The sequence below is a fragment of the Sorex araneus genome, chromosome 2 (genome assembly GCF_027595985.1).
Source record: "Sorex araneus isolate mSorAra2 chromosome 2, mSorAra2.pri, whole genome shotgun sequence".
Lineage (NCBI taxonomy): Eukaryota > Metazoa > Chordata > Mammalia > Eulipotyphla > Soricidae > Sorex > Sorex araneus.
Window position 1 is genome coordinate 307,562,324 of NC_073303.1, and position 19,256 is coordinate 307,581,579.

General features: G+C 37.0%; 1 protein-coding gene across 2 annotated transcripts in view; it reads left to right on the forward strand.

The window, feature by feature from the left end:
• The window catches only part of PLD1 (phospholipase D1), a 288,369-nt gene that overhangs the window by 204,485 nt on the left and 64,628 nt on the right, over positions 1-19,256 (forward strand). For both annotated transcript variants that reach the window (XM_055127575.1, XM_055127576.1), the window contains 2 exons: positions 9,070-9,180; positions 12,272-12,360. In XM_055127575.1, coding sequence (XP_054983550.1) covers positions 9,070-9,180; positions 12,272-12,360 — 200 coding nt within the window. The remainder of the gene's footprint in view (positions 1-9,069; positions 9,181-12,271; positions 12,361-19,256) is intronic.

Here is a 19,256-nt window from a genome sequence, read left to right on the forward strand (position 1 = left end):
TGAGCCTGGAGAGTTAGTGTTTTTGAAATAACTTTTACCAGGACTCACTCACTCACTAATTCATTTATTCAGTTAACGTGCGTTTCTGAAGTAGTTTCTCTTTACACAGGATATATCGTCATACATTTGACTGCTGAACACACAGCTGAACAGGGGTTCTCTGTCAATGGAATCTTAACTACGCTAGAGAAAAACTATAATGTTAAATAATTCAATTCAAAGTGCAAGGTGTGATCTAGGACTATATGAAAATGGGGACCACATACTGTGGGAATAGCCAATAAGAGGGATGGGGTGAAGTGTGCCTTCTAAGGAGTGGAAATGATGGCAACAATGATGGCTCAGAGATAATGGAGCCAATTGCTTTAGCAAGCCACGTGCTTTGAGGAGGTGTTCAATGAAGATAAGTTGATAGAAGGGTAGATGGGGGTATTTTTAGTTTCGTTTGGTCATACCTGGCACTTCTCAGGGTTTAGTCTTCACTCTGCTTAGAGATTATTCCTGTCAGGACTTGGGGGACCCTTTGAAACTGAGGATTGAACCTGGGTTGGCCTGTCACTGTACTATTTCAGTGGTCCTGGCCTGATTAGTTTTGACCTGATGCTGAAGATCCTAATAGGATTTGGAACTTTGTTGTACATCTGAGATGGTACATGAATGTTTTGTGAAGATTAATCTAGATGATACTTTCCCAAATTGTTTTATATTTTCTAATTATATTTTACTGTCAATTGCTGTTAACTATTTCAAACAGAAAGGTTTTTGCGAACAGTTAAGTTTTCACAGTGATCCCATAGTTTTAAATTATTTTGCCAGTGAATGCCATGATCTCTCTCATAGTAAGTATACAATGAGCATTTCCCAAGCTCAAGTAATGAAGGTGCTTTCATTTTGTAAGCACATCTGTTTCTGTTTCTGTGAGCCAATGCACTTTGAGACTGAAATTTTATAGAAAGGAAGAATTAAGCCAAGTAAGAGAATAAAAATAAGAAGACATTAGGCTTTTAATCCTAACTTTTAACATACACTAATTTTCTATTTGTAAAACCTTATTCTAAAAGAGGAGCCCCCCATTTTATAAGTGTTAGACATCACAAAATCTGGAAACCTACCAATTGTCAGTAGATATTTTTCAGAGCTACCAGTTACAAAAACAGGAAGCACAAATTGGCCTTGTATTATTCTGAAGACAGGAAAGTCTAAGATGACCAGAAACTGATAAAAAGAGAATAAATTACCCTTTTTTATTTCTCCTTTTCTATAATATTCTGGTCAGAGTATTGCTTTATTGTATATTGGCTACTGAATCTTAGTATTTTCTAAGACATTGTTATTTTCAAATCATCAAGTTCTTGGAGGGTAAAAGCAATAATGTAGTCCAGTCCCTAGTTTTTCAGACATAGAACTCAATTCTGTGGTAGGCTACTTAATTTTTAACAACTTATTGTCATCTTGTCTTATTTTCAAATCTTTCACTCCTGATTGTCATATAGTGATAGTCAAATGAATGCTACATGTCATATAGTGATAGTCATATAGTGATGTCATATAGTGATAGTCAAATGAATGCTACATGCTCTTGGTTGATGAATAAATTTTTTTCTTTAGGTTTATTGTTTCCTACATGTTTGTATTGTTTATAATGTAATTTTGAGATCACATTTTAATGAGTTGTAGAAGAGATATATAATATAAAAGGAAGACATAGATTCTAGAACAAAACTGTGTTTAATTCTTAATTTTAATCACACACTAGTTGCATAAGCTTGGGGAAATTTCTTCACCTATTTGTATGTATTTCTTTCTTTTATAAAACAGAAATCATAGTATTTGTCTCATAAGTTTGCAGTGATGGTACACGTAAGCTAATATTATGCAGAGTACTTACAGAAATGCTATAGTTTGGTTTCAAATTAATCACAACCTCCAAACTTTCTCTAGTCTTTTGGAAATTTGCACCAGGTAGTTGACTTTTATCTGGGTCCCCAGGCCAGTTCTTGGTGCAAAATCTTTAAACTATACAATTATTGAAATAGAGATAAGGAGCATTTTAAAATTTTAAAGCAACTAATAGCTAAAATAAATGTTCTGCCATCTGTAGGAAGGAGCCCAGCTACTAGTTTTTTAATGTAAATATGTTAAGTTTAGTCATCCCTGGGCGTGTAGTGTTGGTAATTTTACACCAGCCACGATGTTCAGCTGTTGAGAAGGGGGACACAACTCTCCCAGGAGATAGGAACTGTGGCTGATAAATCAGTGTCTGGCCCCAGCACTGGTTCTAAAACAGTCTTCGGACTTGAAAGCCAACTTCAACAGCTTCCAGTAATCACTTTTAAAATAGTCTTGTCTTGGGTGTTTTCCTTCATTGCTGGGCATTCTCAGAAGCCTGCCAGGAAGGCTCAGTGTGGAAGCAGGAGGAGGTGTGAGAACATGACTTGTAGCAGAGGTGGTTCTGAAACTGCTTTATGAAGAGTAAATGTAAGAACTTGATTTTTCCCTCAAAGTAACCAACTAGGTTTCAAATGCTATTATTATTACTTAAGACATGTGAGCATGATGCAGGACATTTGACAGGTCTCTTAAGGTAAAAGAAAGTGTTGGATGCCAAATTAGTATAATAAGGACACAATATGTAGAACAATTATTTTTTAAAATTAAATTGTGTAATTCTTAGGGGCTGGAGTAATAGCACAGCAGGTAAGACTTGCACACAGCCGAACTGGGTTTGATTCCCAGCATCCCATATGGTCCCCTGAGCACCACCAGAAGTAATTCCTGAGTGCAGAGCCAGGAGTAACCTTTGAACATTGCCAGGAGTGACCCAAAAAGAAAAAAAAAAAGGAAAAAATTGTGTAACTCTTGGGAGAAAGCCATTCCTTAGATGATAATTGCTGTGGAGTTCTACCAGAGCTATATCTTTGATATATTTGTCTAGTGGGGGGAAAAAGGAAGAAGGGGAAGAAGAAAAGTAAAAAGGAGAAAATTAAGGGCTGGACAGAAGTGAAGGCACTTGCACTATTCAAACCAGCTGACCCTGTTTTGATCCCCAGCTCAAATGTGCCTCCCCACCCCCACCCCCGATTATCAACAGGAATGATTCCTGAGCATGACTAGGAGTAAGTTCTGAGTAGAGTTGGTGTGGGCCTAAAACAGAAATAAAAGGGAAGGGCAGGAAGGAGTGAGAGAGGGAAGGAGGAAGGATGGAAGGAAGGAAGGGGGGAGGGAGAGAGGGGCGGAGGGAATATCATGGGGAATTTCAAACAATATTCAAATTATACTAACTCAAAAAGATTTTCTTACAATTGAAGAAAAATGTGTAAATTACTCTAAAGGTAGCCAGTGTAAAACTCAGTGTAGATTTCAATGGACAACTAAATGTTTTGTGTTGTAGTAGAAAAAAGAGAGCGTGTGAGAAGAACATCACTTTACTTCTTTCTAATGATGTTTCTGTCTTGGAGTGCTTTTCATCAGTAGTCCAGTTCTTCATGCAGTAACACTGCATGCCACTGTAGCTGTTACCTAGTCAAAACCACGATGAATAGGGGAGGCTGTTCTATACACAACACTGTACTAAACTTCTTGTGATTCTTATTTAACATTCATCTGTCAATTGTACTCTGTAGATGAGGAAACCAAGACTTAAGTGGTGGGAATATAGTTGGAATGTTAACTGTGTTGTTTCAGCACTTGAGGTTGAAACTGTTAGACTGTTTCCAGTGAATCTGAGTATGACCTAATCAAGGAAGCTGTATTTTATGCTTGTGCTTTGGTATCATTTTCAGTCACCACAGCCCTAAATTCCTTCCCAACTCTCCTATTGTTTCTTTCTGGTTCTTTAGAGCGTCCAATTAAACTTTTGTCTCTTGGACTTTTCTCCACAATTCTTTGAAAAGTCTCATTTTTTCCCTTTTTTTTTTCAGCCTTAACTTTCTTTTTATCCTATTGTTCAGGCAAAAGGATTGTCTTGTTCAAATAATCACACAATGTGAAATGAATGGAGGATGCTTAAGTATAAAAGAAAACTATTATAAGAAAGAACTTGATATTACAAGGAAATTTAAGAAAATAATCTGGATAAATTCTAAGAATGTTTTCAAAGATATTCCCCAAGAAGAGATCTCTGTATTTCAGCTCATATATTTAAGTTGGCCCACTCTGTGTAAAAGGATTAGGTTATGGATAAAGAGAATGTTCTCTTTTAAGTTTTAAAAAATAGGGCATAGTACTAGAAATGAATGTACTAGTTGGGAAAATGAATGGTTCCAGTTACAATTTTGAGGCTAACACATAAAATCAGAAATATGCCATTTTATGTGTTTTAGAATTATACATTCAAACTTGAGGTTGGAAAGTGCGGGGTTAGATTTCATTCTCAGTATTCTTGAGCAGTAAGATAAGCAATATCCCTGCATGTATAAGAGGAGCTTGAGGCTTCTCTCTGTTTCATCAGGTTAAAACAGGAATGTTAGACAAGCTAGCCAGGGAAGTTAAGAATAAATATTAAATTTAAAACCAACTGAAGTAATTAATATGTACTATTTATTTTACTGTTCACAAACTTTCTAGTTTGTTGAGTATTTAAGGCCTTTCAGTTGATTTGTTCATAACTTCAGGGATTTAGGAGTCAGGACAAAAGGCAGATTCATATTTTAACTTACCTTGTAGAAATCGACAGGTTTTAAAGAATTAGAATAATACTCCCTAGTAGTACTTAAAAATACTTAAGAATAACTTTAGATTTAATAAAAAATGGTAACTTTTTAAATTAAGATAATTTTTATTTTGAGAAAACAATATTGATTTGGTCTATGGAATAGATAATAGTATGTGACTCCATACTCTATGATCTTATTCTTCTGTTTTCTCACAAGCTGGTAATAAAATGTCCTTCTTTTGGCTTACAAATTTACTTATTTTAAATCTTTAGAAAGGGAAGCATGTCCCATGTCCTTTACATGAAAAAGGGCAATTAGGTGACATAGGGTGGCAGCCAGTGGTCATCCGCCCAAGATCTCTTGCCCAGCCTGTCCAGTTCTGAGAATCCCACCTTCATAAGATGTCCAGTATTCTACTTCAAAACAATTAGACTCTACCTCCAAGCTGAGACCAGCTTGACACTCTTAATTTATGTCTTCTGCAAATGAATTTTTATGGCTTTGAATTAAAAAAATTTGAAAATGCTAAAGGAAAGACAGATCATGCAATTTTCTGAATTTGAGAGGAAGACGTAAGAAGTCATCAAAAGTGGTGTCTAGCTATATGTTCATTGTAGCACTGTTCACAATAGCCAGAATCTGGAAAAAACCCGAGTGCCGAGAACAGATGACTGGCTAAAGAAACTTTGGTACATCTACACAATGGAATACTATGCAGCTGTTAGGAAAGATTAAGTCATGAAATTTGCATATAAGTGGATCAACATGGAAAGTATCATGTTAAGTAAAATGAGTCAGAAAGAGAGGGACAGACATAGAAAGATTACACTCATTTGTGGAATATAAAGTAACAGAATGGGAGACTAACACCCAAGAATAGTAGAGATAAATATCAAGAGGAGCACTCCACAGCTTGGAAACTGACATCACATTCTAGGTGAAGAAGCAGCTCTGATAGAGAAAGGATCACCAAGCAAAGGGTGCTAGGCAGGCCCACTAGGAATGGGAGATACAGGCTGAAAATAGAGTATAGACCAAAGAAGATGCCTACTTAATACCTCTGTAGCAAACCACAACACCCAAAAAGAGAGAGTGAGCAAATGGGAATGCCCTGCTACAGAGCTACAGAGGCAGGGTGGGGTGAAGGGGACAGGGTGGCGGTGGTGGGGTGGTGGGAGGGATGTTGGGATCATTGGTGGTGGAAAATGGGCACTGGTGGAGGGATGGGCACTCAATCATTGTATGACTGAAATGTAAGCATGAAAACCTGTAAGTCTGTAGCTTTGTCTCACGGTGATTCACTAATAAAATAAAATTTAAAAAAAAAACAATAAATTCTGGCCTCTGAGTGCTGCCTAAAAAAAAGTGGTGCCTAAACTTCCTAGAACTTTTCCCAGAGGTAGCCATACTATATCTTTATTTCTACTCTATTTCATAATCTTTTTACTCATTGTGACATTTTTCCTTCCCAGAAGCTCTGAGTCTATAAGACACATTGGCATCAACACAAACAGAGAGAGAGAGAGAGAGGGCAAGGGAGAGAGGCAGAGACAGAGACAAAGCTAGAAACAGAGACAAAGAGTGATCTTAAGTATAAAGTGGAGGAAAAGGAGATTCCATGACGTAAGCATGACATTCATAGTAAAAGAGCTCAAAAATTAGATCCATCCTCTAATATGGATCTCAAGAATTCTTGTCTTTCCAGAATGCTCTGCAATTTTATATAGTTTCCATACTTATATAGATTATATCAGTAGGTGTGAATAAGACTTTATTTTTACTTATTTATTTTTATTTTTATTTTATTGAATCACCGTGAAAAAAGCTACAAAGCTTTCAGGTTTAAGTCTCAGTTATATAATGATCAAACCCCCATCCCTTCACCAGTGCACATGTTCCACCACCAAGAACCCTCCTCCCACATCCACACCTCCACCTGAGTGGCTAATGATCTTCACTTTATTCTCTCTATACTTTGAATACTTTCAATATTTCAACAGAGAACTCACTATTATTATTTGGAATTTTCCCCCAACAATCAAACCTGCTGAAAAGGCATCATTTGATAATTTGTTTTCCATTGCTGAGAATGAAGATTATATGAACTCACACAGCTGCGAGGTTTTGGATTTATGATATCTTAGCTCAGTTCACAGTCTAGATGCATTTCTATAAGAAGCTGCTGGGTGCCAAAATAAGTTGGTAGACCTCCCGGATCATAGTCTTTAAGGAGCAGAGGGGCTGTTTTCTCGAGCCGCTGCTCCGGATCTCATCTGGGCAGAGAGCGTGCCGGTAACACCCCTATCCCATGATCTCCTGTGAACCACGTCACTGAAAACTCATACCTCTGGGTTGTGAGTTCTAGAAGATAGCGGACGCCACGTGGGCGCCACTGCTGCCGCTGCTGCCATTTCCCCCGTAGAAAGAGGGTTGAGAGAGAAAATCCTTTCCCCTCCCTGGGTGACATGGGGTTGTAGCTCAATTCACAGGCTAGATGCATTTCTATAAGAAGTCACTGGGTGCCAAAATTGGTTAGTAGACCTGGTGTGAATAAGACTTTAGGGGAGAAAAGTCTTAGGGGAGAAAAATATAGTTGGAGGCTCTACGGAATCAGAAGCAATAAGAGAGTTGGGAAGTGACTTAGGGCTATGGTGACTAAAAAGGGCAAGCATGAAACACAGCCCTCCGTGGTTAGGTCATACTCAACTTCAGTGGAATCTTTTCATGCTAGCCTGCATTTAAAATCTTTGAACTTAGCAATAAAATTCAGCACAAATTTGATTGGGCCAGGAACAGAAACTTCTACTTGATCAGCCTTTGTTATTTCTACTGAGGAATGATTCATCTCCTTAGAGGTGATATGAAATCAGGATTTTTTTCCAGTGGAAATCACATTTTAATTTTTCTTGTAGGTTCTGTTTGAAGACACTTTAATATTCATTTTTAAAATTAAAATTGCACCATTTTATTTCACATAATGATCTGATAAAATTTGAATGCTTTGAGGAGGGCTATTTTGTATTGCACATCTCTAAAAAAATAACATTTAGAGATGATTTCGTCAACAATTTTAATAAGTACTTGATTTGAATTTCACTAGCTGTATATATATACAATTACTGAAGATATTGATTAGGGCTAGACACTTTACAGACTTTTTATACATGCAAAATTAATTATGTATTAGATCACTTTAGTCCTAGTAAGTATGGCCATTCTTTCCTTTTTAATTTCAGTTGACCTTATGAGGGATCATTTCAATATTTATTTTAAATCAGAAATAACAAATCTTTTTTAATGGTTATTTTCTGTGACATTGTACTATTGTGTAAGGAAAGTCAGTAAAGGGGCCTTTATTGAGTACCGAATAAATACCCAGCATTGCAATGATGTAACACAATCAGATTTCTAAAAAAGTTACAACCATTGGTTTCCAATGTTGAAAAAAGCATTCATTCCATGTTATTTTTCACCCATGCACCACTACTCTGAAGTAGTAATCTGCTCTGAAGCACCTCTTACATGATCCATCAATTGTATCCTCTAAGGTTTCCATTAATAAAAGCAAATACTTATATGCCACTCATCTTCCAGAAGGTCTCCTTCTTCATACTTCACAGTAATTCATGTAATCCTCTTTACAACTCTATGAAGTTGAGATTTAGTTCCATAGAACAAAAATATGAGGTACAATGATAAGAAACCTGATCATCCTCAAAGGTAGCAAATGGATAAGCTCCACTTTGCATCTAGGTGGTACTGTTCTGTATCAGTGTAATTAACACATACTCAGGTGTTGGAGCTAGAAGTTCATAATGTAATTCAGGCTGAATTAGAGGTAATTTGAAAAGACTTAGAATGTTGAGAATTGAAATCTCTAAGGATCAGTAGTTAATTCAAGGTGGAATCAAGATTAGTTAGATATATAAATGTTTCTCTGGGGACTTATCAATTTGAAAATATTTATTTGGTTGGAAAGGAACAATCACATGATCAGATCTGAGCTAGGTGACCATGTTTCCTGGTTCAAATCAAACATGGAGTGATGCTATTTGTAAATATACCAGTCTCATCATGGAAAAACTAAAGTGCTCCACACTACTCATAGTCATCTAAGATACTTCTGAAATACTCTTTGTAGACCTCATACCTTGCGGTGTTCAAACTTGAATGAGAATAATATTTGGAAGATGATTTAAGATTAAGTATACTTAAGACTAAATTTCCAGCTGGGTTGTTTTGTAACAGATTATGTCCAAGAAGCAGTTGCCTGTTCATCTACACTCTCTTGGTCCACACAGGATCCTAAAGGTCACTCTAATGTTAAGTTATTGGTGGTGGGGGGGGAAGAATTGACTTCATTGTATCTGGTATTGTCTCCATCCTTTTTTCTTTTCTCATTTCTTCCTTGTAGTTGCTCCGCTCCGCTGCTGATTGGTCTGCTGGCATAAAGTATCATGAGGAATCCATCCATGCTGCTTATGTGCATGTGATAGAAAACAGCAAACACTACATCTACATAGAAGTAAGTCCTGCTCGTGAGAAATAGCAGACATGGAGCCTTTCTATAAATATCACACAGTGACTGCAGAGTCCTTCAATTCAGCATCTGCTACATTCATAGTTTGTTTTGTGATGAGATCTCAAATTTCCTGAATTCTGACCTCTCCAACATGCCTGACAATCCTTTGCATTTTCATTAACTCGTAACTCTTAAAAGGAGCCTCCCAAATTCTTGTTAAAATGCACCAACTGACTGTGATTTTAATAGTCAGGAGCAGCCTGATTTGGCTTGAGTTGCAAGATATAAGTGTGAGACAGTTGCTGTTTTAGGAGACCATATCCAGGAGCAAGTTGCTAAAATTGAGACTGCTGGATGCCATTGCTGCCTGGGAGGGTTGGGAGATGTGGAAGAGAGATGGAAGGGAGGGAAACATACAAAGGAATATGCAGGACTACTGGGAGCAAGTATCACCTTCTTTAGTCCTGTGGAAACCACCACTATACAGCTTTTTTTCAGGTCCCAGAGTTGGTGTGTCGAGAAGAGAGAAAATCTGAAGAGGCCGGGTTTAGTTTGAAAATCTTAATTGCACTTGAAAGTATTTGATCTATTTCCAGTACTGAATCAGTCCCCCGCAGACCATCAAGAATAACCTTGAGCAGTACTGGGTGAGGCTCAAGCCATGCCCTCTATATGCACTCCCCCCCTCCAAAAAAGTAGGTAAATCTAGTTGAGCACACTTAGAAAATCATAATATTTGTAATGTAATAAAAATAAATCAGAACGTATCTCCCATTCTTAATCTTTCCCTCTCCCCCTCCCCCATTGAATTTTCTTTACTGTATGCAAGGAGATGGGTTAGCTGGAAGAAACCCATCTTGTCCTGTTTTCCTTTTTGGGCTAAGGATTGGAGCAATAGCATAGCATGTAGGGCGTTTGCCTTGAACTCGGCTGACCCAGGTTCGATTCCTCCGTCCATCTCGGAGAGCCTGGCAAGCTAATGAGAGTATCCTGCCTACACTGCAGAGCCTGGAAAGCTACCCGTGGCATATTCAATATGCTAAAAACAGTAACAACAAGTCTCACAATGCCCGCTCAAGCAAATCGATGAACAACGGGAAGACAGTGCAACAGTGCTACAGTGCTATTAGTGGGCTAGATTAGAGAGATAATACAGTAGTTAGGGAGTTTAAGCTGCATGTGAGTGACTTGAGTTTGATCCCCTGAGCAAAGGGCCTGAAGTAAACCATGAGCACCACTGGGTGAGGCCGTAACATATGTATTTATTAATATTACTATTGTTAACAATTAACGGCAGAGCCTGGCAAGCTACCCGTGGTGTATTCTATCTGCCAAAAGCAGTAACGATAGGTCTCATTTTCTTGACCCTGAAAGAGCCTCCAATCGTTGGGAAAGACGAGTAAAGAGATGCTGCTAAAATCTCAAGGCTGAGTGTAATAGAGACATTACTGGTGCCTGCTCAAGCAAATTGATGAACAATGGGAAGGCAGTGATACAGTGATTGTTAACAATTATACCATAATATAATATGTTAATAGCTAGTTCATCCATTATCCAGAATTCTTTGCCCGTTTTTGGTAGTATTAACTCAGTTGATTTTTTTGTTTATTTGTTTATGTTTTGGATGCTATCTAGTACTATTTGATATCATTACTGCCTTGTAGAGTCACATGGCTGAGGGACAAGCCTGTCTGGCATTCCTCTTGACTGCTTAACTTGAGTTAAATCACCAGCCTTCACCCTGATCTCCTCTGCAAAGAAGTCAAGGGCAGAAGGACAGAACGTGTGGCCAGACTGTAGAACATGTGGCCAGACTGTGTTTATAACTCCTGAGGAATGTTAAGCTTCTCCGTAATATGAATTCAGGGAAACAAACATGGTTTAATTACCACTAAGACTTTAATTGTTCTGTGTCCAAAGAGGGAATAGATTCTCAAACTAACTTCTGTGTAATGTCTTCCTGTAACTCTCTTCTGGATGCAGTTTACAAATGTATGCAATGTACATATATATATGTATATATGTATGTATGTATGTATATATGTACATATATAAAAATAAATATGTTTATATTTATTTATATATTCACATGTATATATAAATAAATATTTACATATAAATATAAGTGTATATAGCAGTAAACATAACAATGTTGTAAATGAGTGATAAACATTTTGAATCATTGCTCTTACCTGTCAGCTTGAAATTGACTAATAAATATTACTTTATTAGTGACTAGTACCTTATAATTTACATAAGGTACATAAGGTATAAATTTATATAAGGTACAGTATAATAATCTGTGAAAATAGAACATATTAAGCTTACAATTTTCTACATAATTTTAACACTCAATACAGAAATTAAATTAAACAATTAAATTAAACAACTTAATATACATTATAAAAATTATACCATTTTAGTAACAGTTTTAATGAATATATGAATAGTGGAAGTCAATGTAAAAAGAACTAAAATATTTTATTACAGGTTAAAGATATTTTAATATGTGTTATATATTTACAAAAGAGTGAATCTACAAAAGTAGAATTTCAGAAATAATAACAACAAAACAAATGAGACAAGACAAAAGTACATACTAAGAGATAATGGAGAAAGATTGAATAAAATAAGACCAGGATCCTGCCACCTGCCTTGGTAAAAGAGTAAATCTAGCATGTAACAGGTACTTGCCAATGTAGTACTTTTAATCATATGTATTTCCACAATATGTGAATATGATAAAAAATATAATTTCCCTAACTGATTAAGTTTAAAGTGTTCTGACAGTTAGGAGAGAGAAACTTTCAAAAATTCCATATGGTAAATAGTAGTTTGACATTTTACTTGACTGAGATATTATGTGATAATAGCTGAAATGCATTATTTAGAGGGATGAAGCTGCTTTTATTCTGTGTCATTTACTTTCCTGAAATGATTTTAGCAATAAGAATATCTGCTTTGTATAATGGTTTTAAAACTACATAGTGTTTTTTCTCCAACACACACACACACACACACACACACACACACACACACACAGAGCTGCTAAGATAAGAACAACTTACATGATCATTTTATTTATTCCTCATAGAACCAGTTTTTCATAAGCTGCGCAGATGACAAAGTTGTGTTCAACAAGGTTGGTGATGCCATTGCTCAACGGATACTGAAAGCTTACAGGTAACCTTTTGGCCTTTTGGTAGGAGTTCCTACTGCAGATGTTCCTTGCATTATGCAGAAAAAAGGGTTTTGAAAGCCCATTTTAAAATACTCTCTTGGGGCTGGAGAGATAGCACAGCGGGTAGGGCGTTTGCCTTGCACTCGGCCGACCCAGGTTCAAATCCCAGCATCCCATATGGTCCCCTGAGTACGGCCAGGGGTGATTCCTGAGTGCAGAGCCAGGAGTGGCCCCTGTGCATTGCCAGGTGTGACCCAAAAAGCAAAAAAATAAATAAATAAATAAAAATAAAAAAATATAAAATACTCTCTTTTCTTAGCAGGTGTGATTTTAGTTGAGTTAGCATCAGTTATTATTTTTTTAAATCTGGGTCTGTTGGTAAAGAATGTTTTAGTCCATTCTGTAGGGAATTCGAATTCCTCCATGACACTGTAATTTTTTCCCCTTTCCCATGCACTAGATTTATGGTTTGATTTATTTTTGGACAATACTGAGCTGTGGTCATGGAAAAATAAAAGCAAAATAGTTATCATATTTATGGGTTATATTTAAATTCTTTTTACCCTCTTTTATTTCTTTAGCTCATGAGATTACCTCTTTAATAACATTTTATTAAGGTATAATTTCCATATCACTTAAAATCTACATTCAGTGATTTCTAATATAAATGCGGATTTGTTTGACCATGAACTAGCTGATATGAGACTATTTTTGTTACTCTGAAAGTAAAAAGTTGCCAGTCACTATTCAGTCACACCCCTTAGTGCCTGGAAACCATGATTCTGGATTCTTTCTCTGTGGATCTGCCTTGTCTGGGCAGTTTATAAAAAGGTAATCCAAAACTAAGTGGTCTTTTGGGAGACTTCTTTCATGTTGCATGTGAACCTGTAACATAGGTTCATCTCATCATCATCATCATCATCATCATCATCATCATCATCATCATCTTCCCGTTGATCATCAGATTTCTTGAGCGGTCTCAGTAACGTCTTCATTCATCCTAGCCCTGAGATTTTAGAAGCCTCTCCTTCCTTGTCCATCCCAATAATGCCGCATTGGAGGCTCTTTCAGGGTCAGGGGAATGAGACCCATCATTGTTACTGGTTTTGGCATATGAATACACCATGGGGAATTTGTGAGGCTCTCCCATGTGGGCAAGAAACTCTCAGTAGCCTGCTAGTTCTCCCAGAGGGAGAAGTAAGCTATAAAGCCAACAAGTGGCCACTCGGTTCTGGGAGCTTACTTTTAAGTCTTTGGATGTTGGCCGTTGATGGGATTACTGGGGGGGGGGGGAGGGCTGGGGAGGGGCAGTCTCTGGATGTGACCGCCTAGCCACTGGAAATTGGGAAATCTGGGCGGAAGAGGCCCGGTCCCAATCTGGTTCATCTATGCTATAGGTTCATCTATGCTATAAAATGTATTCATTTTTATGACCAAGTCCATTATCTGAATATATCACATTTTATTTATTCATTCTTCAGTTGTTAGATACTTAGGTTGCTTCCACTTTTGACTATTTGAATTATGCTGCTATATACATTCAGTGCTGTGCTAGTTTGTATGCAGACATGTCTTCATTAATTTTAGAGTGGAATGGCAGGATTATTTGCTATTTAGCGTTTGAAGAATTCTAAGAATTTGATTATTTTATGTCTGAAATTTTGGTCTTTTATTTATCTTGTATTATTTTTATGTTATGAAGTAGAATCCAGCACTTTTACATGTACATATAGAGTTTTTCTAGCACTATTTATTCTTCCCTTTCTAAATTGTCTTGGTATCAGGGACTAATTCTTTTTATAGCTAATTTTAATTCTGTGCACAGAAACAAATACACAAAACTTACATTTTTCTCTTTGAATTTATTAAATATAGATAGAAGTTAAGTACATCTGGGGATTATAATATATTTTTAACTTTCATTGCCATGTGCTACTTTGATACCTTAATTTTTATATGAGATGTGGGGAATTTTAGATGTAAGAATATTTTATAACACAAACTATGAATTTTTGCAACTCAGTTTATATCCACAGACTAACTGAATCTTCACACTCTCAAAAGAAGATTATTTAGGTTTTGTTATGATTGCCGTTGCTGTTCCCATCTTTAGAGGTATAAATTGATCTTTAAGAGGATGCACAGTTTGTTGTTACCACTAATAAAAATTTGAGAAAAATAGCTTTGAGCCAAAATCTTTGGATTTCCCATGCAATACTTTACCCATACTATATAACTCCAGTTCACTGAGGTTTAGGCTTATAGATCCCTCAGGGTTGGGGCCAGAAAGAATCCAGGGCTAAGGCACTTGCCTTCCATGTGGCTGCACTGCTAGGAGTAATCCTGAGCACAGAATCAGGAGTAAGCCCTGAGAACAGCTGGTGTGACACAAACCCTGTCCTATAAGAAAGAAAGATCCCTCAAGGTCATCCCCAAAAAGCGCAGATAGATTAAACCTTTGTTGTGCCCTTCTCCCAGTGACTTGTCATTGGTTGCCGATTTACTCCAGGGAATGGACATGATCTTAGATGAGGAAGATTCCTTTATTACCACTGGAAATCAGTTCTTTAAGATGGACTCATCTCTTAGTTAAGTTACTGGACAGCTTACTCAGTATTCAAAAAATTGTCTTCATCCCATCGTGAGGTCACTGAGCTACACAGCAGCTACACAGCCAGGAGGGGTATGTGGGCTCTCACCCTTTATAACATACAGAAATCACCATTGGACTTTTACAAAAATATATGAGCTAGATTTAGTGAAGCTCTCCTAGTCAGAATATCTAGACGTAGGGCTCATGAACCTTTATTTTATAATATTCCACTGCTCACTGCAGAACTTAGCCAAGATTGCATCACATGCAATATATATACCCATGTCATATCGTTATCTATGCCATAGGTAACCTTTATCCTTTGCATTTTTATATATTTTTTTGAAGTCTTCTGAGGAACTATTTCTGAGATGACCTAAGAGCAGTTTATTTATAAGTTAAACAGATATAGCACAAATTTCTTGTTTCTTTGCCAATTTCCCAGTTATACGGACCAATTTATGTTGAATTTATAAAATTGTATTGTTTTTCTATCAACTCATATTTCATTGATGGAGGGGTGTCTGATTTATCTATACAGCACATGTGATCAAAGAAAAATAAGTTTTTAAATGTAATTGATACAAGTGGCAGAAATACAGTAACTTGACAAATGAGCTCATTGGGATGGCACTAATCATGTACTTTGAACTGTGATTAGCTAGTAAGCAGAATAGTCTGAATCTTCACCCCAGCACCTATACCAGTTATTCATTTATCTTTAGTCCAGGTTTAATATGTATCTGTAAGATTAATTAAAATATTTCAAAGTCTGAAAGAATATTTTTCTTTTGTACGTTGATTTTCTTTAAAAATTAAAGTAGTTTAAGACTGGAAGGAACTTTAAAATGTCTTTTGTTTGAACGTTTCCAAGTGATCCAATGAAGTGCCTGAGAGCAGACGGGGCCGTGTTCAGAGAGCATGATAAGGTAGCAACTGCTGTAGATGATCTCACCCTTGGAGCTTCACAGAGCATATTTAACACTGGCAATTTCAAGCTTGTTTATGTTGAAATTGGGAAAGGAGAGCATAGAATTACAAATGAACTGTGTGCCATTCAGCTCTGATCTCTCAACAGTCTCACTTTCTTTGACAGCCACATCTTTCAAAGTGGTACATCTCGCCTTCAAACTTTTAGATAATACATATATATCCAAGAAACATATTTTCTGTGCTTCCCTCCTCTGCATCTTTACATTATGATCTATGTTTAGTGCTATGGTAAAATAGTTTCACGTCGTAATCTCAGATCTGCTAGCTGGTATTCTTTGGAAAGGCAAAAATTAAGAAACTCCTGTTGTAAGCTGCCTTCAGGGAACTCCTTTCCATTGAGCAACAGGAAAAGCCATACTCAAGATTGCCCCTCTCCCTTCCTTCATTGGCTTCTTAGCTCTCCACTCCACTGAAACAGACTTTCCTGAAGTTACATGTTTAGCAACAAATACAATTTTGGCTGATGGAAAAATAATAATTATAGCACAAAGTAGATGGAGGGAAATGTCAGTCAGTGTTCAGCCTGAGCAAAGAATACGGGCTCCCTTGAAGGTCCTTCTTCCATGGAGAAAGGGAAGTTTTAATTTGCCAGCACCCTTAATTGGGTTGAGCCTTTATTATCCTGCCAGTGCTGGAATCCTGCATCACATTCAATCCCTGAAGTAATTTCTCTACTTGCCTCCTTTCCTCCTGGTTCCTTATCAACAGCCATAGTTCTTTACAGGAACAGGCTGTTGCAGAATCTCTGTGTCCGGATCCATGATCTAGAGTCGTAGGATAGTATTCATCCCATGCCGAACGTGAGTAGCTGTCTCTGAAGGAAACACCAGGTCTGTTCTAATAAGTAACACTGTGCTGAGTAGAGACGAGCTCTCAATGAAATGGAAACCAGCACAGCTCAAAATCTGATCAAAAATCAAGAAGAAATCCCAATTTGTGTATAAAAATCAACTGCTTTGATTAAATAGTTGAAGACCAGATAGATTGATTGAAATAGAAAACATAGTATATCTTATTTTCTTTCTTTTAAAGATTTTTTTGCGATAGTGGGGTTTGAATCAATCCCCCCATGTATAAGCAATTTGTGCTTTACCACCGAGCTACATTCACGGGCTCCCAGAAAATATATTAAAACAGATGATCTGGATAGATGGTTTATGCCGAGCAAGCCAGTTTTGCTCATGGAAACTTGTTATGTATGATTTTGCTGCCTTGCTTAATTTTTTAAAGTCAGAAAGAGACTGCATTTTAAAGATATCACCAAAAATTTTTACAAATATAATAAAAATAAGCAGTTAATTTAATGCCCCTGGATTTTAATATTACAGTATATTGGAAAATTAACAATTTTGAAACCTGCAGAAACTCTTGGTGCTCTCCATAACTGAAAAACAAGCCAGATGATGCTTCAAGTTTGCTCATATGAGAGCTTCATGGGAAATACAGTTGGTGGGTGGGGGTTCTGCAATTAGCTGGGGGCCAGAGATTCAGAGACCTAGGTTCTTTCCAACTCTGTGCATTTGAGCAAGGTTAAAACACAACATTCAACCAGATGTTGCGGAACTAATATTTACGTTAGCAACCAAAGTGTTTTTATTAGAGATGTTTTCCTACCACTGGCACTTATTCGTCCTGTGAGACACATTTTTTGGTGGGGAGATTGTGGTGAGGCCAGGAATTAAACCCAGGGCCTCACACATACAAGGCAAGTGATTTACTACTGAGTCCAATAATGTCCTTGGACCCATAGGCACATTATTAAAGCCTAGATGTGGTCTGCCAGCGACCTGCCGCGGGCTCCTCAGTGTTTGGACTACTCCTTATAGAGTTGGTAACACTCTCCTTTAACATGAAAAACCAAACAGTATTGTGAAGCATGCTGTAAGATCAGTTTTCATTTTGTTTTCAGTTTAGATACTGTTTACTGCATTTTCCTTTGATGCATTCTAATTGAAATCACTGGTTGGTAATAGAATAATAATGTTGCCAAGTAGTTTTTTGAATCTTTCCACTTCTGAGGGGCTTCAACAGTTTATTGTTTCTCTCAATCCTCACATCAGCCATATTAAGTGGATGCGAAATTACCCTCATTCTACAGCAGATGCAGCTGAATCCAAAAGATGAGGTCACTTGTCTGAGTCAGACAGCTAGTAATGGATGAAAATGGGGCTCAAACCAGCCTTTGGGTCTTCCAATTGTGCTTTTAAATATCAAGCTACAAAACTTCACTTAGTTTAAGGGAAGTAAAAAGGGTCTGATGTTAAGCCTCCCAGAAACCTATGAGAAATCCTTCATTTTTAATTTAAAAGTCATCTATGTTTTACTTTATTTTTTAGTAATTGCCTAAGAGATTAAAATGTCTATAGCTTAATGAAAGTTCTGCTTCCTATAATTACCACATCCCTGAACTGTACTGAGCTGAAAAGGAGGCATTTAGTACATTCCAGAAGCATTGTCATAAAGAACTCTTAGCTGCAGTTATCATAAAGATAATGAGAAAACTCCAATTAAATAATGTCAATTGTTGGTTTCATAGTTCTTCCTTGTGGGACAACCTCCAAGATCTCTAAATTCCTAGAGAAGAGGTTATACTGGGCCAATAGATCATAGCAAGAGAAGTTTTGATGTACACCACTTAATTGCTTTCATTTGGTTCCAAAAATTGCTTAAATGGTAATCCCCACAAAGAGTGAGATGTAAAGATTAGCACAGGGCAGAGGCCAGTAATCATTTTGAGTGTGAGCATGTGCCCTGGCAGACAGAAGAAGAGAGAGACTTTGAAAAATGAGAATGGAAACAGCTGGGTCATAAAGTGAACAGTTTAATGAAAGGTTTGGTAAAATCTTTTTTTGTGGGCCATTGGGGTTCTTGTCTGCCAAAGACTATCATCCCAAAGGAAAGCTGGACTCAGACACACTGGGCTAACATTCACACTTGTAAAAGAAGCCCTTTTCAGAAGATTACCAAAGAAACATTTATGTGAGTATGTGCATCCGTGCATGAAAAAATAGACTTTCCTTACCTATAAAGTCACACATATAATACAATCATACCTAGATAAATCTATAATTTCTAGTGAGCTCACAAGGATTATAACCAACTCCCGTTTTCAGTTGAGCAAACTAGAGAAAAGTTTACATACAGCATTTAGAAAGTTTCATCAATAACAAAACAAAAATGGAGTGTTGCAAATGACTGGACGGGTCCATGCCCATTTCCAGCCAAATAAATATATCCCAAATGTCCCAAATGGGGTATATACCTGTACAAAGCACAGGGCCCAAACATTGCTCTCATTTCTGGCAGCATTTA